The sequence below is a fragment of the Branchiostoma lanceolatum genome, chromosome 10 (assembly GCF_035083965.1).
Source record: "Branchiostoma lanceolatum isolate klBraLanc5 chromosome 10, klBraLanc5.hap2, whole genome shotgun sequence".
In the NCBI taxonomy this organism is placed as follows: Eukaryota; Metazoa; Chordata; class Leptocardii; order Amphioxiformes; family Branchiostomatidae; genus Branchiostoma; species Branchiostoma lanceolatum.
Genome location: NC_089731.1, coordinates 18,176,207 through 18,202,480, shown reverse-complemented (window position 1 = coordinate 18,202,480; position 26,274 = coordinate 18,176,207). Strand labels below are relative to the sequence as shown.

Genomic DNA, 26,274 nt, shown 5'->3' with positions numbered 1-26,274 from the left:
AACCCTTTTGCGGTGTCCTGAAATCCCTTTAATGTTGTTTGGAACGCTCTGGTCACTTTTCAAGGTGACTTTGCCGGTCAAAATAGATTTACACAATTCGTTCGATTCTTTGCAAAAGATTTGTTAACCCCTAGGGCAAGGACTGTTCAGTTAACGTAATCTCAGTGGGCCAAAGATATTGAGAGTTATTGGGTGGATTATCTAAATCTCTCATTTACAATGAAACATGGATTTAATGTAAACCACGATAGACTCCAATAGACATTTCAGAATTAACGTGTCTTCGAATTGCTGAGCTAGCTTTAGATACACATAATTCAGTACGCCTTCGGTGTTAAGTAACCGAGAAATGATAATAGAGGGGTGAATCGGAAATTAGAATGCTTCAAATCCCTCTTTATATAGACAAATTAGATGATGGAACGATAAAACCGTCCAAGGACGTTTGCGCTTGCTCCCTCTAAATGCACTTTTGTCGCTTCAGCTCTTTTCTTAACCGCTGGTGGTAGGCGCCCGCTACTTTCCTTTCCCCTTGGTTCACGTTTAGCGTGCCTGGCGTACTTCAAATGGCCCCGTAATTGCCCCTGGCGTGTGCCGTGGTGACCTGGGGTTTTAAAGGGTACCATTATTGCCATCTCAGCACCATTTAACCACCTCTCCCACAATCGCATCACAGCTCCCAGGCGGTATCTGTCGGCTGAAGCCGGCACGGTGCATGCCCCGTGCCGCGAATGTCACTCTGAAAACTGCCAATTATTCTAGAGGCCTTGACAGGGCGCTTTTGTATGAAGATATAGATGCAAAACGCCACACCAAAAACCTCTTATACCACTCATAACCACTTATTGTGAAAAGAAAGGCATCATAATCTGCATTAATTTCTACCTTCGTTCGTATCAAGACACGTTTTGTATAGTTGAGGTCAGAAGATTTTATTAAAGATATAGTTTGGCTTTTCAACAGTCTTAGCTCTAATCGTAATGTTTCTGAAATACCTATTTCCGCATAAACCTTCCAGGAAAAACAAGAGTATGCGAAATGTCGATCACGTAAACTTGATTTGTTGACTAAGTTTATTTCGTCTGACTGGTTAGGTTAAAAAACGTGTCTCAAACATAGAGATACGTGCGTTTCATATTTATGTTTTCCCACAACATGGTTGGCATGTAAATTATTAGTTGTGTATGAACATTACTGATAACAGAATCCCACGGGATGCACGCTTGTCATGCGCAAAGTATCTTTTACGGCATAGAATACCAAATGAAGTAATATGTTTTCCTTATCGTTCATCTGCAGTTATTCATTCCTAGATAGATTTAATTAACCCAAACGCAAACAAAGAGAGAGTCGTCTGAATATTGAACCATATATCACAATATCATTTGAACCGTAACTACAAGCAATTTTCAACAAAACATTTCATATCTTTAGGTCACAGACAATCACGTATATTGACGACATTTGTCAGAAAGTCACAGAGAAATGTCACGGGGTTGTTTAGATTCTAAAAGGTGGCGACATTTTTAAGCTTGCTCCATTTACCGTGTTAGTGGAATAAGGAGGTTCACGTTTTTATGTTTGCATGCGCAGCGAAAAGCATTGTGGGTAATATGTCAAAGGTCAAGGTCAATAACTTGTAAACAGTTCTTGTCTGACCCATTGTATAGATTTTCATAACAATGTCCAGACGTGTTTTGTTAATGTCTAAGGGGCCTTCACCTTTGACATATATTACCCATTATCCATTTCGCTGCACATGCGTGCTTAGAATTGTGAAACTCCTTATTGTGTTAATCATTTGTTACACAATCTCTGAGGCCTTACGGACGGTATGATTATAGGCACGTCCAACAGGATACCACAGTTATACTTTATTTACGATAGGTTGACGAGGGGAGGGTTGTTCAGTTGCTAACGACAAGTTGAATACATGAAAATACGTCATTCGTCGATTCCGTGATTCTGCGAGATTCTACGAGATTTCACGTTACAGTCATGAGGACGAGGCTCTGTTTTTGACGGTGATTTTTAGTTAGGTCATGTTGATTTGATTATATGGATGACATCCGCGCGCGCATTGATTTTTGTCCGTCTCCCCAAAAAACATTTTGGACCATAATGTAAATCGTACAAAGCAGCCTCAAAATTGCAAATTTATCCCGTGAATTTGAAAAAAAACACGGATACGGATGATAATGTGCCAAAGCAAATTCCAAAGTCAAAGCTTTAAAGAAGAAGAGAAGAATCTATTATTCGGTATATATACCATACTGCATGTTTAGTCAGTTGTTCAACCTTCCTGATCACTTAGATGTCATGATAAAGGCAACGTTTTTCCCAACGTTTTTTAAACACGCTCGCGCTCGCATCCGTTTGGGGTTCCCAGGGATGTCATCCATATAATCAAATCAACATGGCCTTAATGTGAGTATCGCCCATCTACTTCGGCTATTTACAACATATTGGTTTGAGGTGATTAAAGACCTCTTGTCTATGAAACCTCAACGCGAAGTCCTATCTTTCCCTTGACATACAAGGATATATAAGATTAACTGTCACAGGAACAATCAACCATACAGGACGGCTGTCTTAATTTGGTAAGATTGTCAGACACACCCTCCTGAAAACAGAGCCCCTATCGCTCGATTCGTTAGCTCGCTCGCGCAGGGGCTCTGCTCTTTAGCCCCGGTCTCACATCGTTACTTTAGTTTCAGAACAAATTAACCGCCAAATTGTGCCAAATAAGGGTAGCTCATTAATTATCCATGAGCAATTGTCAGTAACGTCACCAGAACCGTGTGTACCGGGGCTAAAGAGCAGGGCCCCTACGCGAGCGGCCTAACGAATCGAGCGATAGGGGCTCTGTTTTCAGGAGGGTGGTCGGACATAAAGAACACAAATACCTTTGCTGTACACAACAACAACAACAACAACACCATTACGAGGTAAATGTACATTCGTTCTGTGTATGGCCTATCACACTTTCTCTATACAGTTAACACCAAGCTAGGTCCTGAATCGTCACCCCTTTTTAGATACCTCAGCATCTACAGTTCTTCCTACAACTCCAGTGTTGATGTCGTCACCATGGTAACATGGTATCATGGTTGTCCACTTCAGATGCTGGACTTGCCCTGCTTCTTGCTTGCGTCAGAGTAAAGTTCCCGGATCTTTGCTGCGGAGACTGAGTATGGAAACGATACAGGTCGTCAGTTTTAGTGCAACCCATTGGCCTCTCATTTCTGCATGATGAATTGTTTTGACCTATTGCGTGCAGAGGATTACTTTATATCTGTCAGACTTCCTCGTGGTGAAAATCTTTCTCGTATATGATTCATATTCGAGGTGAAGCATACTGTTGTTTTTCATTTACTTTCGACTCTGTGAAACGGGGGTATTGGATTCAGTTGGCGTGCTTGTCTGCTTGTTTGTTTGTTTGTTTATCTTAGTGTGCGTTAGCAGTTGTGTGAATATTGCAGTGGTCCCCTGTGTTGCGGAAGTGGTGCGGTAGGATACTTGAAAAATTGAATTATGATTTTGCCGGAAATGGAGTGATAGGATATTTGGACAATTAAAAGTATAATTTGGCAGAAACTGTGTAATAGGATACTTGGAAAATTGAAAGTATGATTTGGCAGAAATGGTGTAATAGGATGCTTGGACAATTGTAAGTATGATTTGTCGGAAATGGTGTGATAGTATACTTGAAGAATTGGATGTATGGGTAACGTTTAGCTCTGGTCCAATTGTGTTGTAATTGAGAGTGATTAATGGCTACACAATTACATTAATGTCAGGTCGTTAGGGTTATCAAAGTCTCACCTTGGGATGCCGACAGAAACTTGACGTAGTTGGAGGGGAACAGGCCTATTCTGCCCTTCAGATAACCCAGGCACCAGCCGCCATCTTCCCCCTCCAGCACCTCGATGACGTCACCTGTCTCCATGTAGAGTTCGTTCTCCTCCTGCGCGTGGTAGGCGTACAGCACCTGGGCGTATCTTCTCACTGGAGGTGGAGAGTTTCAAATTAGAGCTGAAAATGCACACTCATTTATTACGAATACACGGGTTGTAGGTAGTCTTGTGACTTGTTACCTCCGTGAAAACGGGGGTATTGGTTTAGGTATGTGTGTTTGTTTATTTGCATCTTCGTTTGTTTGTTTGTTTGTTTGTTTGTTTGTTTGTTTGTTTGTAGGATGAGTTGGCCGGGGTACAAATTTGCTTGGCAGGCATGCAGGAAAATATTTTTCCTGTTGAAATCAGGACCAAAGAATGGTATGTGAGAATGAAGCATATAATACGTGCGATGGACATAATTGTGTTATATTTTGTCACAAAATTTCAAAAATTCTAAATATTTCACGTAGGTATGAAATTGTCGATCTCTTGCTTTAGTGATCTTCCACGTTACTCGGTTTGCTTTTAAAGTGTTCTTTGCTTTGGGGCTTAAAGGTTTTGCTCTTTTTGATCTTCAAGGAAAATAAATGCAAACCTTTTCCCTTCGTCGTCCGCCGGATGGTCTCTATCCCTGCGTACGGACCCTTTTGAGACACAGACACCGTTTTCGCTGAAACACAAAGTATTCCATGTCAAATACACAAAAGATCGTTAGGTCGTACCCGTATGTTACGTCAAGAGAGATCATCACTTCGTTGTTTTCGTGCAGTAGTACTGTTTGTGTCATCACACTATTCTCGTTTATAGGCATTTTATTCTTTGTTACTTATGTCTAGGCTCCTAGAATGATCTTATCCTGGTCTTGTCCTTTTTCCTTTGATGTTATGTCATCTATTTTTCCTTCGCCAAGAAGAGTATGTTTTTGGACGTGTTTGCATGTGATTTATTAGCATAACTACTATTAATTCAGAAGCTACGGATGGCTTGTCATGGAATGTTGGTTAGGTTTTGTCCTATCTACAAATTATTTAGCTTTCCTTGACACTACGACAGAGCTTTCGGTTTCGATATCTTCTGTTCTGAACAAGTTGTGACAGTCATGACTTTGGGGCGGTATATCTTGTTCGCTCTTTTGCCATTGCCGTGTGTCCAACTCACCAGGCGTCTGCAGGTTGGGGTGTCTGGTCACCTCCAGGGTTTCCTCCCCGGCCTTGCTGTCCGCTGCGTCGGCCTGCCCGCGGCCCATGTTGTAGTAGAAGGAGAAGCGCTTCTTCTCTGCGCGGTCCCGGCGGCGTCGGAAGAAGTACACGGTGAGCCCCAGGCAGATGAAGAGCCAGAGCCCGCCGGCAATGGAGCCCACCAGGATGGCGATGGTGTTCTCATCCATCGAGGAGCGAAATGCTGTGAAGACATGGTGTCGGAAGAATTCGGGAAAACGTAAGAAAATATGCTGATAATGATAATAGAGTCGCTAGAGACTAGAGAAATAAGCTTTGGTAGTTTGGTAGTTTTAAAACTTAAACAGCGCTTTCTTATGTCTTCCTTGGAAATGTATGGTCTGTAATGTAAGAGGCAAAACTATTCGTATTTGGAAAACCTTCAGTCGTTAACTTGTGTGTTCATTTTGCCTTCCCTGTATTTTATGGACCTACACAACCCATTTTCTGAATTTTGCGCTAATCTGTGAAAACAAATGTCATTAAAATAGCTTTATCGACCTATATCTGATGAATGGAATATGAACCTTATAAGAATTTTCAGAACTCACCTTTGACCGACAATTGTAAGGACTTGATGTCACTCTTCCCCACACCGTTACTGGCGGTACACACGTAGGTACCTGTAGCGTTCATCTGAACATTCTGCAGCACCACTGAGCCTGCGCGGGTCGTGTCATGTGACACGGTGCGCGTCACACTGCGCAGGCGCACTCCGTTCCTCATCCACGTGATGTCCGGTGGCGGGTTGCCCTCGGCAACGCACTGCAGGATGACGCGCTCTGACGTCACGGCAGCCAGGGAGTCGGACACAGTCAAAATGGTGGCTGCGTCTGTAAATGTAATGTTGCTATTTATTCAATGTTGAAGAAGCGATATCCTTGATATGACAAGAAAACATAAAACCTTTGTCTGGATTTTTGAAATGCAAACAAATATTAACAACCAAGTTGGCTAGCAGTCGCCTTTAGAGTTGTAAATACCATAATAGGTCGCTCCAATCGCTACCGGTATGCCAACTGGATTGCCCCAAATTTATCAAAACAGTTGAGAGCCATGATTTGTCTGTGTTATTGACTCTGATTGGCCAATAGTCACGTGACTGACGATTTTGATCCAATGACTAATAGAGACATAGTAATCACATTATAAAAGCACTAGGTTGATAATAAGGAACTCCGCACTTACAAAGCACCTCTACCTTTAGGGTTGCACTCGTTGATCGGACCACGTGATTTGTGACGCACTTGTAGAGGCCCCCGTCGGCCCTGGTCACGTGACGGATGGCTAGGTCGGGTGACCGCAGGTTTCCGCCCGAATATTTTGTGTCGAATTTCTCGCTGTCGATCTTGACGCTATTTTTCTCCCAGTGGAGGGAAGTGACGTTTGGCTTTGCGTCCTTAACTGTGCAGGACAGGGTGGCAGTTCTTCCGGCGGAAGTGACGTATGGATTGGACGGGCCTACTGTAACCTTCGGGGGTACTTTAGTAAAGATAAAGTATCAAACTAAGAAAATATAGCTATGATATATCTAAATATAGCTAGATACGAAAAGTTTTCGACATTTTCGGGGGCTTTTTTTTCCAAATCTCTCATTACAACCATGGTAGCCTGCTACAATTGCTCATTATATACCAAGATCGAACTGTTCAACCCAGCTTTCTTCTAATTTGTCACTTGTGTCAACTTCTTTTACAACTTCAATTCGTCTGCGCAGTTACGTAGGGACCTGTCTGCACACTTGCCGCTCATTCATTATTGAACTTCATATTGCGGCAAACATTCAATTGATTGATAATACAATAGGAATAAAAAAACTCACCTAGAAGATTTAACTTTACAGCGCCTTCCTCTGTCCCCAGCCCTTGCACTACAATAGATAACACGTATGTTCCCTCATCTCCAACTTCTGTCCGACTAAGTTTCAGCGACGCTCTTCCAACAAGCTCCGCCCTTCCCTCGTAGGAGCCATGAGCTTCGGACGACCCGAGTAAAGGATAGTAAGAAAGCACCGAGGTCCGCTTGGTTTCTGTCTTGACTTTTACCCAAGACACAGAAATGATACGCCTGCTAGTCTGAAACGTTGCAGGAAGGGTCACCGGGTCTCCCACGATGGTGTTGACGCTTTTAGGAAGGGTGAGGCCGATAGATGATTGACCGGAAACACCTGCTAGGATATAAAACGTGGATAATGTAAGGAATGGACAGACGAGAGCAACTTCTATGTGGTGATAGAGAAGACATACTCCAAAATGAGACGACGTGGTGACTAGAGTACATAGAGTAGTATACCTGCGAGATAGACTCTCTGACTGGCCGACTGAATGACTGACTGACTGAAAAACTAACTGACCGACTGACTAACTGACTGAATGAATGAATGAATGAATGAAAAACTGACTCACCGACTGACTGACTGACTGACTGATTGATTGACTGACTGACTGACTGGCGACTGACTGACTGACTGACTGACTGACTGACTGACTGACTGTCCATCTGTCTGTCTGTTGTTCGGCCTGACGTAATTGACTTACTCAGGGATGGATATATTGATTTTATCCTTTTTTAAGATATCAAACAGTTAGTCAGATAGTTCCCGAGATCCCCGGGGGAACATCGATATTGGTTTTTCAAAGATGTTTTATGACACACAAGAAAATTGTGTCATGGTCAAAGTCAAGTACCATACATCTTAGCCTCCTAGTAAGAAATCTCAACCTCTGGTAAACTTGGAAGCCAGTGTACTGCTTATCCAAAACTATTCATTAGTATCTCCTGTGTGGTGTGTGCTTTCACAATTCGTAAATCTACCTGCTCAGCGCCCTTTTTCTTGTGGATCAGCATTCGCGAATATCCAGGCGATGCAGGCATTAAACCCGCGGGACTGAGTTGATGGATCACCGAGGTCTTATCTTCAGATCAGACCCAGGTTTCTAATGAGGACTCCCGTCTAATGGGACTGATTTATTAACGTAATGCAGACGACACGACATCGCAACGTAACTCATAACAACAGAGGGAATAACGGGCCTCAATAATGGAGCGCTCGAAATTCACCACGGATAATGCATAGAGATAGATGGAAAAGATATTAAATTATGCTCTTAATTTATGACATTATCGAATTATGCATTAATGTGCGCAGTGTTACGACGTACACTTTGGAGATGTTGATAATTACAAGGCACGGTCTGGAGTGCACTAACACACAGATGGTGCGGTAATGTTAATCTAATTGAAAACAGAAGTATTCGGCGAGGGAAAATTACATGGTTACTTACGCCTACTTATTCCGTAGGTCAAAATACTTTCTGCATCTATGGAAAGTCAAAGCCGTAGATAACAATTAATCGAAAATCATATACCACTGCAAAATAATATTTCTTCTGAATTTCAAGCTTTTTTTGGTGAATTTCAATTTCTCTTCTCCCCTTAACCAATCCCAGCTATCTCCCTCCCATAAGTTGTCAGGCTGACCAGCTGTCTATGGACTATACCACGCTACCTTCAGGAAGGGGGTGTCGGCCTGTAATGCTGCAGTACCTGAATATACTTGTAGAGGGCCCAAAATCGTTTTTTTCGGGACCTCCATATCTACCTACATACCATACTCCATATAAATTTGTCAAAAGGATCTTGAGTTTTAGCTGCTAACACACATATACAACCAAAAACAGTACCCCTTCGGAGGTTAACCTTCTTCTAAGAGGTAACAACTATATACAACGTTGATGAAACAGTCAGACGTTTTGGACGGTATCTGACGGCACTTATTAGCATACAACCTTGCCTTGACTATGAACTGCCCTAAATTGTTTTAACATATCCATAACAAGAGCTATGGTACAAAACCTGGTTCTTCCCTTTAGTCACTGACGACAAACTGCGGTCTGCAACGTCTGACTGTTTCAAAATTTCATCCAGTTGCTTGTCAATGAGTAACTGTCATTTGGCGAATTAGATTAGATATAACCTCTAGACATCTAGAGCATCTGTTTGAAGGTCATCAGAGATGACCTAGTTCACTAGATGGCCGTTTGATTTTTAGGATTTACGGATTAGAACTTTCTGATTGTATTGTTTCTATGAAACGATTTATGTCTATGATGTGCATAATGCTTCATATATACAATACTAAATTCATATTAAGCAAATGACAAAACGCTACCTCGTTCCTTCTTTTATTTAAAATGTACTTATTTAGCGGCATGATTTAGTAATGAGAGACGGGTAATTTATCTCTTAGCTTATAGTATGCCATTTTCTATGGAAAAATAAATCACGTTTACTTTCCTCGGCGCAAGTTTCTTTCTGAAGCTTTAGAACTGTATCCAGCTAAATCCTGAGATTCATCAAAGGTTTTATCAAATAGGGAACACAAGGAACTAAAGATCTCATACCTACATATGAAATATTTAGAGTTTGTATATCATACATTTCTTGCCAAAATAAATTTCTTGTGGAATCGTGTGGCGCCATCGGTAGGGTCTTTCACCCAGAACCGAGAGGTCCCGGGTTCGAAACCCCGATATGCCCCGATGTTGTGCCCTTGGAAAAGGCACTTTACACGACTTTCCTCACTCCACCCAGGTCTGAATGGGTATCTGATTTTGGTTGGTGAAGGTCGTATTGAGGTCACCTGGTGGCGCCGAATGGCAGCCGCCTAGATCCTTGCGACAGTTCCACAAAGCAAATATATATCTGTTGTGTATTATGTGATTGTAAACCCTGCAGCAATTCAGCACTGGCTGCCATTGCACTGGTAATTTCTGACCAATAAACGATTATACAAAATATAACATAATCAGCATTCATGTCCCCCATACCTGCGGAGCAAATTTGCCCTTGGGCCAACTCTCGGTGCGGGAAGAAATTTTGGACCCGGGCTAACTACAGACACACACCAGAACAAACAGACAAACGGACATACAGACTGAAAACAATACCTCCGTTTTACACGGAGGTAATAAGCGCTCTTGTGACACAACATAGAAGAAATGTACCTGGCTAACGTTTAGATAAAACCACAGGCCCTTAAGAATGGTAGCTGAGAAGTTACCTGAACGTCAGAAAGGTGCATTTTAAGTAGGTTATGTGACAACACCATTATATTCCAATGACCTACGAATGTAATGAAATTATCAACGGAACTTTTATGATTTCTGATATCTATCATACACTTATCTAATTACACATATATTGCTCCAGTTATGCCATATGCAAAACAACACAAAATATATCAACATTGAAGCATATATTTGTTTCAAAAGTTACATTTAATATGCTTTACACACATTTGTATCACTAACATGCACATTAGTGTCTAAATTGTGTTGTATTTCATGTTATGTAATAAGGTTTTATTTTTTCCCCGGGGTTGGCATCACGCCTTTAACTGTTTCACAGCCGGAAAATTACAAAAACGTCGCCATATGGAGGAAATTGCTTTTTGCTGTGGGGTAGAAAATTTCCTGTGGGAGCCTGCCCTCGCGAGAGGTTGTTTCACGGCAAGGTCACATACGGCACACAACACGCACGGAATTGTGGCGCCATTGAAAGAAACAACACGAAATTGAAAACCTCATACCTCCTTGAAATCATTTTTGTGAATTTTCTTGTTCTAGGCCATGTTGATTTGGTTATATGGATGAGATCATCTGGGGACCTCAAAACTGATGCGAGCGTGCGAATAAAAAAAAAAAAGGTTTGGCACAAAATAAAGTTGCCTTCATTATGAAATCTACGTGGCCAGGAAGGATGAAAAAAAACTGAACACACAGTATGGTATACCAAAATAAAAATTCTTAATTTTTTGTTCTTTTGAAACGTCCTTGACTTTGAAATTGACTTTGGCATTCTACGATATTAGTACCCGTTTTCCGAAATATTTTTCAAAATACAGCATGTATTTTTGCATTTAATTTACGATTTACAGTATGACCGAAAACTTCTCTTTCTTTTGGAAACGGAAGAAAGTTGATTCGCGCGCGGATGTCATCCATGTAATCAATTCAACATGGCCTTATTTATTTTTATTGTGAATTCCTAGCTAGTTCTGTCCAAGCATTTTCCAGCGATCTTGTAGGACTTTATTTGAACCCGGGCCAAGACCGCGGCAAGAACTTTGGACCCGAGCAAAACCAGTCTCCCATCCTGCTAGCCTCCAACTACACCATTTTATGCCACACGGGCCAACCTTGGACTCAAGCCAGTGGGAACAAACTTGCACACAAAAAGACAAAGAAAACCGTTTTCACCAACGTAATAAACATTATATGACTTCCTTATGCCATAGTTCCAGGGTGCTATAGACGAACGTAACAGTCGCAGTCGTAACAGTGCTGGCGTGATCAACCGTCATTGATTTGTATAGAGTACTACAGGACTTTTGGGACCGCATCTGTAAGCAGCGACACCTATAGCTGCAGTGCACAATGAATCAGGCAGAATCACCACGAGGAAGGTGACAGTCATCGAAACGCCAATTGAATAAATAATTGTATTCCTTATGAAACTAGACAAGCCATATTTTATAAACCCTGTATGCTCATTCATCTACAATTGCCTTAAGAGGCGAGAAGAAATTGAACATGTACATAGCGGTATTAATTAGTATTTAGATGTAGTTAGATATCACATTTTTGTTATCACTGTAACCATATTTCAGAGCATAAACGTGCAATAAAGGTATTCCATTCATTCATTCATTCATTCAATAAAACACTTGATTGTGTACAAAGAGTATTTCTATTTAGTACTGTAAGTTTGTATAGTATACATACATAATAGTTCACCACGAAAACCGCGAAGATTCCCACTTTTACAGTACTAGCACGCCTCTATTTCTACCTACATGTCGCTCCGCGCTCCTGGTTCTGATTTGCACTGAGAACTAAAGAGGGTCACGCGAACTCTGTCCACACGTCTTAGCGATGAGACGTCCCAAATCCCGGCTGGTCAACATACATCACAGCGGGCCTTTCAATTGCCTCTCCTCGACCTGTCTCCATGACGTGAAGACATCGCCCCAATCCCGGCGCAAGCCGTAACAAGATTGGGGCTTCAATCTGTGTGAGGCTTGTTCCCTGAGGGAGTTGGATCGTAAAGCCGCGGCAAATTGCCTCCACTCGGAGAAGCGTGCCCCGCCACAGATGAAAGGACCCCAACAACAGGAGCGTTATCAGCGATGAGCAATCTGGCGTTTCGCTGGTACATCTGCGCCGGGGGCACCAGCGATATGGGTTCTTTTTTATGGTTAGTGTACGGGACATTAGGGACCTTTATCGTCCGCGTTATGCGGCTGGTTTTGTCCAAATGGAACAAAACTGCAATAAAGGGGAATTATTGAGCATGTTAATTTCTCAACTGAATATCTGCATCGGGCCCAACGTCGTCAACCATCAATGTATTTCTACATCACGCCATAAACAGTTACTCAAGCAACTGGATAAAATTTTTGAAACAGTCAAAGACTTTCATTTCTTCCAGCTGCTTGAGTAACTGTTTTTTATTGCGATATTATTATCTAGAGTCTAACCTTCATCAATGTATATAACATTTATTTTTCCCTTTTCCTTTGATATTTGATTATCAGTATTTGATGATTGATATTTATTTTTGATTTTTGATCTATTTCTTCATAATTTCTTAATTATGATTAGCATTGACCTTATTATGTTTAATACCTTAAATTTCATTTTGTATTTCCTCGTATCTGTTCATCTATCAAGATTTATGATATAAGTTTAACTTATTCTCTATCGTTCATTTTGTCTAGTTTTGAGTTATGTACAATCTATAATATGATTCCTATTGTTAAGTTTCGAGGGGAGGCCCACGAAAAGCCACCTAGGCTTCTGCCCCCCCTGCATATTTTTTGCCCTGTATTGCTTTGTTTTAAGATACTTGTACATATGCGAAACAATAAACAATAAAACAATAGCATAAGACTTCAATTGGTAACAAAAAGGAACTTTTGGCAATTTCTTTTGCCATTGTTCGAACTATACGGAGCAAACCTTGGCTCGGTTGGTTTATATAAATCTCCATTAGCGTTACATCATTATCCTTCCTGCCAGGAGTCCATGAAATAGAATAAAACAAGTGATATCTGCCACGACAAATCATGAGCATAGCATGTCCAGAACACGAGATACCAAAACGGGTGTTCCGCTGCAGTACCATAGAGAGTCGCTAGAAAAAGTCTAATCATTCACTTCTCAAGAAGTCCTGCCCATGCATCAGTTATCAAAACAATCCATCTAGGTATTCTTTTTAGCTACAGCGTTTACAGACGGAAGGACACACACACGAAAACTGACGAAAATATAGCCTTGTAAGGTAATAATGAAATTACAGCAACTAAAACATAAACTACTGAGTGAATATTATAAAGATACGACAAAGATGACTTCGATTTGGATATGATATTGCCGCCGTAGGAGTGAAATATCTAAAGCAAAATAGTCTCCAAAAACAGACACACAAACGGCTTTCATCTTTCTATAACGACTGCTACAGCAACAGCCCCAGCTGTCCTAGAACGAGTCTTTCATCAGTTGAAAACATTACATAGAAAAATATGATTTAGAACGCTAAAGGACGACCTCAATTTTTCTGCCAAGAGCGTCGTTAAAGTTTCTTGTTCTGCTGTGCCCTTATTAGAGCACCTGGCTGAGCCTTTGCACCAAAACCTTGATTGCGTATATTCCTCCAGGAGTCATCGCTGGAACGAAAAATGATATCAGGTTGTCGCCTTTATGATAAGGTCCTGGCGAAGTGAGCGTGCTCTTGAAAGTATTGGCTAGGCTATCTAGCGGAGTGGTATGAGATTCTGCGATGTAGCTAGTTTCGAAAGCCAGATATCACGGCGCTTAGCAATGTTCTTAAACCCAGATAGAAACAAAAATTCGCGTTTAAAATATACACTCTGTCAGGTACTTGAAAGATGGTATTGTTGAATACATGCCACTTCTGCAATTCCGAGAGAAAGCAGATTTGTCGTGGGGTCGTCTGACGGCAGAGCGTTCGGCTAAGAACCAAGAGGTCCCGACTTCGAATCCTGTCATGTCACCGATCTTGTGCCCTTGGGAAAGGCACTTTACACGACTTTCCTCACTCAACCCGCGTGTAAATGGGTACCTGACTTCGGTTGGGGAATGGCATATAGAGGTCACCTGGTGGCGCTGAATGGCAGCAGCCAAGACCCTTGCTACAGTTCCACAAAAATGCAACTGTGGATGAGATATGTATATGTTGTGTATTATGTGCAACGTGTAAACCCTGCATCAATTCAGCGCTAGAAAGGCTGCCATTGCGCATGCGCGTAATGTCTGACCAATAAAAACATTGTTTTATTTAAAAAGAGGCAACCAATTTCATCCTACTTTTTCCACGTTTAAACTACAGACAAAAAGAAAACTATTCTCCTCTTAACACCAGAGAAACCACACATTACAGAAGAGATATTCTTCGTCTTTCAGAAAAGCCGTTAAACCCGATAAATCAGAATTTTCAATTTTTAGTGTTTAGACTAGAGTAGTACACTAGTCTTCTTCATTGTCTGTCCGTCCTTTTTTATGACAATAATGATAATAATAATTTTATTGCACAACAATTGTACAAGGTACAAAGTATGGCATCCACTGGTACATTATAGAATAACATTCTATTAGGCTAATCAATCAATCTTATACAATATGGTGTAGTAGTATGGGATGACAATGGGATTTTACAATCATTGGAGGATTGTTTGTCCGTCCTTTTATATGTTACTTGCATTTAACCCTCGGGCAAGAACTTGCAATAAACTTATTATTACAACGAAAATTAAAGGCTTTGACTTGGTTACTATTACTATTAAAACAGTGAGTATTAATTCAAAACAGTGAGTTCCCGTCTGTGAAACCTCACAAGTTTAACATAATTAAATGAATGAGCCGTGCGTTGAGACATCGATCTGGTAGAATCATGGTTCATCTATTTCAGCTCATTAACCATGCTGCCAATTGCAGTCGTTTAACGAGAGATTGAGAAGATAATAAAAAAATGCTGTCTTTGCGTCCATTAAAACAGTCTGACTATATTATCAATGAATCAGAATTAGGCTTGTATTGACATCAACCGCTCCAGAATCTAAATTCATAGCCTAGTTCCTTTAACACTTGAGATCTGACATCACACCGTGGAATTTGCAACCGGGTTCGAATCCGGGGTTCCCTGATTTGTCCCGTTAACGTTGTGCCCTTGGGAAAGGCACTTTACACGACTTTCCCTACTTTACTCAGGTGAAAATGAGTACCTAGTTTCGGTCAGGGACGTCCCTCAGATAAGACGTTAAATGGAGGTCCCGTGTTTGAGGAGAGCCACAACTCAAGCACGTTAAAAAACCCAACACACTTATCGACAAGAGTAGGGGTCCTTCCCGGTGTGTGTAGATTATATAAATCTGTCCGGATATGCAGCTTGTACTCTTTAGTACAAACCTGGTGTGTTACGCCTTGATGCGGTTTACCGGGTATGCAATACAAACAAACAAACCCGTAACGGCGTAATCGTCAACTAAAATAAGTTCACGATTTAGGTTAGGGCCAACGGTAAATCTCAAAGTAGAAAACAAAAAGATTTTCTCCTCACATCTGCTTGGAGACTAGCCACAGATAGCTTCTACTCTGCACGAAATCCAACCTTTAAGCATACCTTTAAATATGCGTAAAGGTTAAGTTTTAATGATAGTACGCTTTACGTACTGAATGTTTCACGTGTGCTAAATAAACACTAGAAGATTCGGTGCAGATAAATAGATTTAACCTCCTCAGTGTAGTGCAAAATTATGGTCCTTCTTTTGTATTAGAACCTGCGTCCTTTTTTGTCGTTAACGAATGATCTTGCCTATCCATTAGCGGGAGACAGAACCATCCTTGGGACAGACGGTTCTTCAAACGGCACATTTATATTTACGACGTCTGTGAAGTCACTAGAGACGGCGGCGGCGGTACAGGGAAGCATCGGAGCAAACACACGCTGAGAAATGACATTGTCTCCCGGCCCCGCCCCGCCATATGCTTCCTACGGAGAGTCAACCAAGCCTAAACTTCGCAGTGGGGGAAAACTCTCAGAGCTGTTTATTTCTATTCTCCAAGCAGAGGTTTCGGTCGAGTGGGGTACGAGTGTCCGGGATTTTACGTTCCTTTTCCTTCACCTCTGAACGGAAACACCCGTGGTGCGAGGGCAGAAACACTAGACTCCCTTGGCAGACTTACATGAAGCACTTACTTACAAAACGGCCTTATGTGTCAAAGTGATTAGATTTAAATGAATTGATGCGTCCCGTTATCTCGCAGAGGTGAAGGAAAAGGAACTTTAAAAAATCCCGGACACTCCTACCCCACTCGACCGAAAACTCTGTTTGGAAAATAGTTTATTTCCACCGACGAAGGGAAAAGCCAAGATAATAAAATGGAAAAAGTATGCGATTCGTGCCCAAAGTCAAATTAAGATCATTCATTACTTGATAGTCGGACCACTTTCTTAAGTAATTTCATTGACCCTACCAGCCTCTCTGAGGTCTGACTACATTCTTTGATCAGTTATTTTTATAATATTGTCTCTAACAAACTTCCTGAGGTGCTGAAAAATGTAAAAGTAGCAAGTTGATCAAATAGGGATGATAATTTGCCGCTATAGATTTACACGTTGGAATTTTCAGTCTGCTTGTACTTGTAGAGATTATAATTTTCCCACGATCCTTTAGAGATTAGGTCTTTAAGAAAACCACGCCACTGATCGATGATCTTATCTTGTACAATGTCATCTTGTAACGACAGCGGTCTGTCAAGTAGTGCTCTCTAGTAGATTTATGTAAGAACGTTGAAAGGTCATTCACCTATAAACGAAGCATCGAAACCGACGGACCAAAGCTCTCGGGGGCACCGATGTCCTTTTTCTAGACCAGTTTCTTTTCAACAATATGGCGTGATGAAAAAAAGGCAAAATTGAATCAAATGAGATCTTTCAATGGAAAATGAAATATACATGTAGTTCTGGCACATATAGAAGGCTATAATTTGTTGTTTTATGGTTAATTTTTTTGAAATGGATATTCTAAGGGCTGTAGTTATTTCTCAGAAGACTCTCGCTCAGACGACGGCTGTTTAGCCATGCAATACCCATTGGTAAGGCTCCGGGACAATCCTACACGTGTATTATACCGCTATATGCATATTTCTATTAAGGTGCGCGTAAACCCAAAGTACCCGCCTCACAGCCTAGTAAAGTCAACGGCATACATAGAATTTCTGCCGGTCATTTTTCATTCGTGACGTGTTCTTTTCAGTCGGACGTAAAACAAATATAGAACATCAGAGGAAGAGGAATGGCTTGCGGCGGAGGCGGAAATGGCTTGGCCGTGTTTTCTGGGCTGTACTCCGGAGATATGATTTAAACGCACCTGCATGGTTCTAACACCATGAATCTCAATGCATTCAAATCTACTCCCGGCCCAAAGCCTGGACACTGCTGGGTCCCGCTTTTTGTGCTTGTTATAATTCCCAGTAAGATCAATTATGACCCCATTGCTAAACGTTCTTATTCCACCCCTTTCCCTGTTCCTCTTTTTTGTCCTCTCTTCCTTCAAATATATAGATAGATGTTGATTTTCATTCTAATATGTAGAATCACTGCACGAAACCTAATATTTAAGTTTAAGAACGCCTTAAAGGCAACCAAAGCTATATCAGGGCCAAAAAAATGGAAATAGAAGAAATGCTGAAATATTTATGATAGTGACGTTTACTAACACTGTTTAGCACATTTGTGTAATAACTTCATACTATGAGCATTTCAAAACCGTGCAAAATCGTGCCGTACGATCCCCTTTGTTTCGCGAGCCTACAAAAACTCCGGCCACAATTTTCAGTGAGTTCTCAATTCACAACAACGTCATCTTTTTGCATCATGGATGTTGCTATACATTGTGATAGTGTTGTTTGAACTGATCATGTATAGAAATGACTAAATGAATTAACTTTCAAAAGTCCGATTTTCGGGCCCTAATATTGCTTGGTTTTGCTTTAAAACATGCGTAAACGTAACAGGTTTTTATAAAGCCATTCTTTACAGATGCGTGGAGGTTTTGTTTTCTTGTATGAAAGCATACTTCACGAATGCTTTATGAATGTTTTAAGTGTGCTTATAACGAACAAATTCCGTGTAGTGAGTGGGCATACTGAACGTAGCCAGAAAAGAAAGCCTTACGGATATTTTTTTTTGTTTTCCTCTTCTTTTTTCATACCACGGAACTTTATAGACGACCCCTTCCCATAAACAGGTCAGATAATGACAATTTAGAAAGAAAACCCTTTCAGAAGCGACTCTTCCGCTGGTAATGACACCAATGGGTCCAGTGAATAGGGACAAAAAGCAGAAAGCTATTCAACAAATTGAAGTGCCCTTTTTGACATTCAGAAGGGCACGTCCTATAATTATCTACGTGCGATCAGCTGACGTTTCCAGATTGATCTTATCTATTTTATTTTATTTTAATTTTATTCACATTCATTTATTGAGCATTAGACAAGAAGCATATACGTTTATGAAGGTCTTTTGTAAAAAAACAGTAATACAGCGAGAGGAATTAATAATTATGAAGGTAACATATTAGTCTAATTAACAGAAATAACAAAACGAACTGAATTAAGATTATAACAGAACATACACAAACTGGCTTACCAACATAACTAAACGGCGTTGTGTGGCGTAATGGATGGAACATTCGACTGCCAAACAAGGGACCCCAGTTCGATCCCCGGCTGCCCTTGCTTGTCTGAACATGCGTCCCGACGTTGTGCCCTTGGGAAAGGCACTTAACATGACTTTCCTCACTTCACGCATGTGTAAATGAGTACCTAGCTCATCTAGGGTTAGGAACGATCCTCGGATAGGACGTTAAATGGAGGTCCCATGTTTGGGGAAATCCACACCCCGCGCACGTAAAAGAACCCACCACACCTTTCGAAAAAGAATAGGGGCATGCCCCGGTGTACGATGGTCTAAAAAACTACAGTCGGTTTCACATGGGTTCGCCCTTAGTAATAGCCTCCGGCTAGCTGGGCAACCCCGGCTTTTACATGTCAAACCAATAAATTAATAAATAAAAATCTAACTAAACTAGGCGAATCTTCCAGTCTTTGAAATAAAATTGAACACAATATCGAAAATTGATGTAAGTGTTGACCCGGATTCTCTTACAAGTAGATGGATTGAATGGTTAACGATTCGTTGATATTAATCAACTTGCTAGACAAAATTAGGAATTTTACAGCTAGAAAAGTAGTCGTCTTTTTTTCAATTTAAGTACAAGATAAACTTTCAAAAATTAGTTACGATTCGTTGATATCAAGTAGCTATAACCTCATTGTTGATATCTACCAGTTAACTAGACCAGTTGTGGGGTCGTGTGGCGTAACGGCAGGGTGTTCGACTCAGATCCAAGAGGTCCCGAGTTCGAATCCCCCTGACGCCACCGATGTTGTGCCCTTGGGAAAGGCACTTATCACGACTTTCCTCACTTAAAAAATTGAAAAATGGGTATGTTGTTATCTGTACGTGGCACTGTTAATATAAGTCATAAAACTTGAGTGCAGTGCCATGTCGTCCTTGTTTGTAAAAAAAACCGAAGTAAAAAAGTAAAAAAAAAGACCAGATTACAGATTTTACATCTTTAAGAAAGCAGTCGTTTTTCTCTATTTAAGTCCAAGACAAATCTTTAAGAAATTGGTTAACGATTCGTTGATATTAACCAGCTCTCACTAGACCAGATGCAGATTTTGCAGCTTGAAAAATCAGTCGTCTTTCTCTATTTAATTGCTTAACGTTTCATTGATTTTAACCAGGTCATTAAACCAGAAAGTGGATGCTACAGCTTAAAGAAAGCAGTCGTCTTTCTCTATTCAAGTCCGAGATAAATCTTTCAAAAATTGGTTACGATTTGGTCGCCTTCCGGGAGTTACATATAGCTGAGAAGTTACTGTTGCATGAAATAGAAACTTTGCTCCACGTTTGTCAAAAGTCGAAATTGCAGCGGCCTATATATCGGGCTATGACTTTACGGGCCCTAAATCGTTAGGATAACGTTGTGGCGTCTTGCGGCGTAATGGATAGAACATTCGACTGTCGAACAAGGGGAGCCGAGTTCGAACCCGGGCTGCCCCCAGACATGCCTGGACATGCGCCCCGACGTTGTGCCCTTGGGAAAGGCACTTAAGCCGGCGTCACAATTCATGCGAGCGTCAGCCGAATTCGTAGATCGCATGAAGCTCATCGAATTTAAAAATCGCCCGAGCGTCGACCGTATTTTCCAATGAAAATATTTTCCAGGTGACGTCCAGGACCGTATTTTCCAGGTGACGTCAATCGAACACTAAAAACTTAAAAATCCCCCATGGGATAGTACCATCTCTTGCGGACATGGACGAAGTCAGAATTGACTAACCTGGTAAAAGGCCAATATTTGGATCAGCTTTGATTTCTGGAAATCGCCCGAAGCCCGCGTAATCGACAAGACGTTGGCCGTACTTCGGCCGAAAATGTGCATTTGAAGCTCGCCAACACGCGTCGGCCGAGCTGAATTTCTTATTTGGGACGGGGGCTTTAACACGACTTTCCTCACTTCACTCAGGTGTAAATGAGTACCTAGCTCATCTAGGGTTAGGGACGTCCCTCGGATAGGACGTTAAATGGAGGTCCCGTGTTTGGGATCCACACCCCGCGCACGTAAAAGAACCCACCACACCTTTCGAAAAAGAGTAGGGGCATGCCCCGATGTGAAATGGTCCAAAACCTACAGTCCTATGACCGCACATGGGTTGGCCCTTAGTAACAGCCTCCGGCTAGTTGGGCAAACCTGGCATGTACATGCTGAACCAATAGATAAACGTTGAAAGCCGGTACATAGCCGAAATGATTGGTACAACTCTTCTGTACTAATATTTATCATCCACGGTGGTCGTATAGTGACATCTATGTCCAAACAATTTGTGCCCACTGTATCGTATCATCCCTAAAGCGCTTGGAATATTCACAAGATTCCCAGCTGTCAAAATTTGGCCTTAATATGTCAGAAGGTATCAAGCCATCTCCTTTTTAGGAGGGGAGGGGTGTGTTGCACCGAGATGGCAACTGAGGTTTTAATGTCGAAGTTGTAAAACTACTAATTTATGCAGTAATGACCAATGCATTGTGTAACATTGTAAAACAAATATTCTTATTTCTTTGTTTACACAAGAAATATGTGATCATTATATGAAAGTGTCAATGAATATGTTTATCATCAAGATATGACTACCTAAAAAGCCCATTGCGACCCACTCCCCATGCTTACTGACACAGCTGTGGACTGTACCATACCTTCAAGATGGGGGTGTTGTTTTGTAATATTACATTACCTTAGAAACTTAATGGTGTAAAAAAGGGCATAATCTCGCACATGTTATAAGACGACATGCAAAACTACATACGAATGCATAAAATGGATCATGAGTTATAGCTGCAAGCACACGAACACGACCAACCATAACAGTACCTCCTTCAGAAAGTGACCCTCCTTCCCGGAGGTAACAACGAAATATACTTTATGTCGTAACCAACATGTTATATATGCGGTGCACGAAATCACCAATGCTGTCTGTGCTCAACGTGTATAACATTGTAGCAATCCTAATAAAATGAAACCAACTACACTTTGTTCCAGTCTATTTAGTTTTATTAACGATACGCTAAAACGTGGCTACCCCATACGGCACTTTATGCCAACTTGACTGTTTCAAGGGCTTGCACAGGCCAGCTTCTCCGCTTCAGAACTACCCCCCCCCCCCCATTACATTTTTCCAAAGCCCCCAGAGATATAAAGACTCCGTTGGCTAGGGGGCTGTGGCAAAATGTCATCATAGGATAGGTACATGTGTCTGTCCGAGAGCCTAAGAGCTGGATCATGATTTCGTCCTTTCACAGCATCTTCTTAGACTTTGGAATTGACTCTGACATTCTACAACATTAGTATAGGCTTTTCCTATCTTGTTTTTGGGTGCAATTTACAGCATATCTTTGCTCATTTTGTGGCTGCTTTGAACGATACTTACAGTTTAGTAATTTTTTGCGTTTCGGCGCCTTCGCGCCGGAACGCAATGTCCTGGCTTTTGCCTTGCAGGCAGGCAGGAAGCAAGGAAGCTTGGTTCAACACTGTGTCGCACACAATAAGACCTTATATGGCAATACGTTCCCAAATCCTTGTATAGCCGTTGCCTTATATGGCAAGGGAGCACGAAAAGGCAGGCAGGCTACATTTGCATGACACACAGGAGGGCGACCGCATGTAACTGCTACAACTGTTCGGAAATATCATTGCATTGTGGTTTCGGACTTTGATATCCTGAAAAATGACCATATTACATCTATTACACAAGATTGCAGAAGAAAAAAAATGATTTCGTCAAGAAAACGACCAAAAATCGGCATAAATGATACCATATAGTGAGGTTATAGCATTAGGTACAGAGTGACGTGTTACGTACCGCAGCTTGGCCCATTTGGCAGACGAAGCACTTCGGACCCAAAAGATCCGGGTTCGTGTCCGTGCATGGATTTTTTTTTCTTTTTAGATATTGAATATCAAAAATATATATTGATATTATATTAATCTATCAATATCATATTTATGAATATCATTTTTTCATTAATAAATAAAGAAATATTTTATATTTGTTATTTTTAAATATTCATTTAATATATACAAGGCCTTTGTCTTATGAACAGGACTTCATAGATTCCAAACCCGGCATTCGAATTTTTCTGTTCATTGTAATGGAAAATACCGTGCAGCGGCTCCTATGCGCGGTAAGATGATTCTTGCAAAACACTCGCCACTAAACTTCTATCCCCGATGTAAACAGAGGCTCTTGATGTTGTTTGCAAAACAGCGATCCTTTGTTACAGTAGCAAATGCTCCATTGTTCAGTATCGACTTCATTCAGACAACACGGACGTGGAAAGTGGCGCCGCTCGGCACAAAACTATGGGAATTTTCATGAATTTTAGCAAAATTACCCAGGAAAATAAGGAAGAAATGTTGTAAATGCGGAAACCAGAATAATACGGATGAGGTAGCTGTTGATTTGTTTGACATTTGGTAGTCATTTTAGATAGAACCTTAGCTGTTATGAACTTCTATTTCACTTAATTACCATAGTGCTGATGATTCAATGGTGCTTTTTCAAATTTTATGTTTTATTGCGTGCCATGTACATAATTACATTGATAGCTTTTATAATGAGCCTATTGTACATTTTACAAATAAGTACAAGTTGTAGGCCAAGACCAGCTTTTTCAAAAGCACTTAAGTTAAGTGACGTAACTTCAAAATTGCTTTCCCCAATCTGCCTTTCTCTATTAAAACAGTACTCATTTCCCAAAATGACAATTTTTCTTATAGACTGAACAGCCCTTGAGTGACTTCCTCTGGCAGATTTTACTTCAAGTAAAGGGAAAAGACAATTCACACTCATAAACGTAGCCGAAACGCCAGCTTTTTTTAAAAGCTCTTGTTTCTTTTCAAACGGACGAAAATTGATGCGCGCGGATGTCATCCACATAATCAAATCAACATGGCCTTGCGAGAAGACGACTGTAGATGCAGCTCGGGTGTTGGACTATGATGAGGCAGGTGGCGAAGGGAAAGCCAGTTCCTCTCTGTGATTTGTACCGTCCTCGGAGCGTGTTTTTTTCTTCTTTTTTTGAAACGGACGAAAATTGATGCGCGCGCGGATGTCATCCACATAATCAAATCAACATGGCCTTACGAAAGGACGGTTGTAGATGCAGCTCGGGTGTTGGACTATGATGTGGCAGGTGGCGAAGGGAAAGCCAGTTCTTCTCCGTGATTTGTACCGTCTTCGGAGCGTGAGAATTCTATTGATTGTGAAATATTCCACCTGCGATGCGCGGTGTCGGGCAGTGTGCCGTGAAATCGGACGAGACTTAGGGGAACAGACATCTGATATATCAGTTCTGGGTATTAACTTTTCTCCGAAATTCGCCGAAATGATAAATCTACCACTGCACAAAATGGCCTCGGATCCTGACGTATCCTGACGTGATCCGGAATCTAAGATCCGAAAGAATCCGAACAGATTCGGGGCCGTATATTTCTCGGCAGGCTAATGCGTATCCAAATACTGGGACTCGCACAACTTGTGTTAGTACGTACTTACACAAGTCAAGTATGCAAGTGGTACCTTGAGTTCCAATATTTGGATGCCTATTAGCCTGCCAAGAAATATACGGCCCCGGATCCGTTCGGGTTTTTCTGGATCTTAGGTTCCAGATCACGTCAGGAAAATAGTGAAAAAGTGATAAAAAAAGTCCATTTGATCGGCTCTGTTTGGTCATGTGTTTTTCGAGTTGAAGTTCTAAGAGCGTCATATTCGCGACGATCTAGATGGGTCGGTGGTGTTCCAAATTTGTACCGCAGAATATAGATAGAAAACAATGCAACACAACCACACACACACAACTATATGTATCATCTGATTCAGTTATTAATGTTTCTAGATTGGAAAAATGAATAGCGCCGTTTTCAAATGCCGGTTGTCACATTTAATAATGGGATTCGAACCCTCAACCACAAATATTTGCCATTCACCCATGCAAAGTTAAGACCGGATGCCCTTTCAAGAATCGTTGCTGACATGGAAAAAAAAAAGCTTTGAAATAGCTCAGCCTTAGCTATGAAAGTACTGCTTAAAAATATCATTTCTGTAAAATTGTGTAGTCGATCGTACTGCCCCCTCTATCTAGAGAACGCATTAACAACAACGCTAGTAGCAACCACACAAACGTCAATACCCTGCAACTTAACACCTTACCGTAGCGAAGAGAAGTCAGCACGCAGCTCACAGTAACAATCAGAAATGTTCTCATTCTCGTATCCATACCGAACGCCGTTCCCTTGTTGTATCCTAAGCCGCTGGGTCCATCCACACACAGCAACAAATACACGCGCGTGAAAACTACAAGCACAACGAATGAAGAGAATGAGAAGCCACTGCTGCGAAAACTTGCGGGGATGCGTTTTTCTCCCGACGTGTTCGCTGGAGGCGCCTTGTGTTCTGAAGTCCTCCTCTTGTGGCGCGCAGTGCGAGGGAACTGTCAGACGCTACAGGGATGCGCCACGGGTGGACGAGCCCAAACCGTCCTCTCGCGAAACGACGTTTGCTATCAGAAGTACGTCGTACAGCCCGGCATGGACCTGAATAATTGAGAAGCCAGCGCGCCAAGATAATGGAACCAAGCGATCACTGCAGAACCGTCGGTGCAATTGCTGTCATGCACTGTGAGTGGCAGGGATATTACAAGTATCACTGGTAGAACACCTGAAATCACCCGTCTGTGAAATACCTTAACTGTAAGCGCGACCGGCATTCGGTGGTGAATAATTTAAAAGCTTCGCGGCTAGACGGAGACCAACATGATGTGACTAAGGACCATATGGTAGAGGACGAGTCAAAAACTCTGTCTGCTGTGTTTGAATGAAATGATGCTTCGTTATAACAGATATACGGGATAAATTCTCGCATTTTGTTGGGCATTACATACGAGGCAAAAGTGTTTCTAATTCTGACCAATTTGGATAACTATCAAAACCCCTCGTGCCATTCTTTTGGATTACTTAATATATTGGAGACAATAATCTCTAGTAGGTCAGAGATTAACTGTTAGATCTTACTCAGCTCAAATTTGGAGGAAAATCAAAGAGACTTAAGTATTTGTGCTACATATACTTCCGGTTTGCTATGTTAGTTTAGCAATTACGGGGTCTTTTTATAAATATGAATTTGTATTGAATTGTTCTTTTTATTTGAGTTGAATGTGTGATAGTTGTGTGCCGATTTGTTGAAAATAGATAGAACGCTAGCGACCCCCAAAAAACACCCCTAGCTCCCAATAAAATGGTATGGCGACCCTGTGACGTCACAATTCAAGATGGCGGCCACCAAATAATACAACGGACCCAACAAAGGTTTTGCAACGCAAACATGTAATAACCTGGATGATTGGATTAATCATAGCTGACGGAATACCCAAACGTCGTTTATATACTGGCA

The 26,274-nt window shown here is 41.4% G+C and overlaps 1 protein-coding gene across 1 annotated transcript; it reads right to left on the bottom strand.

Moving 5' to 3' along the window:
- Positions 1 to 1,055: 1,055 nt before the first annotated feature.
- Positions 1,056 to 25,667, bottom strand: LOC136443963 (protein amalgam-like). Its single transcript, XM_066441347.1, has 8 exons — positions 25,036 to 25,667; positions 6,939 to 7,283; positions 6,305 to 6,598; positions 5,668 to 5,949; positions 5,058 to 5,300; positions 4,495 to 4,569; positions 3,826 to 4,008; positions 1,056 to 3,187 (listed from the first exon to the last, which is right to left on the bottom strand). Exons 1-8 carry the CDS (start codon positions 25,100 to 25,102, stop codon positions 3,120 to 3,122), a joined length of 1,557 nt encoding a protein of 518 aa, XP_066297444.1. The 5' UTR covers positions 25,103 to 25,667; the 3' UTR covers positions 1,056 to 3,119.
- Positions 25,668 to 26,274: the final 607 nt, after the last annotated feature.

Coding starts and splice junctions, on each gene's coding strand:
- LOC136443963 (XM_066441347.1), bottom strand. CDS start 25,102: ATGGATACGAGAATGAGAACATTTCTGATTGTTACTGTGAGCTGCGTG. Junction 5,950..6,304: donor CCTAAAGGTAGAGGTGCTTT/GTAAGTGCGGAG, acceptor TTACATTTACAG/ACGCAGCCACCATTTTGACT. Junction 4,570..5,057: donor CCCCAACCTGCAGACGCCTG/GTGAGTTGGACA, acceptor TTTGTGTTTCAG/CGAAAACGGTGTCTGTGTCT.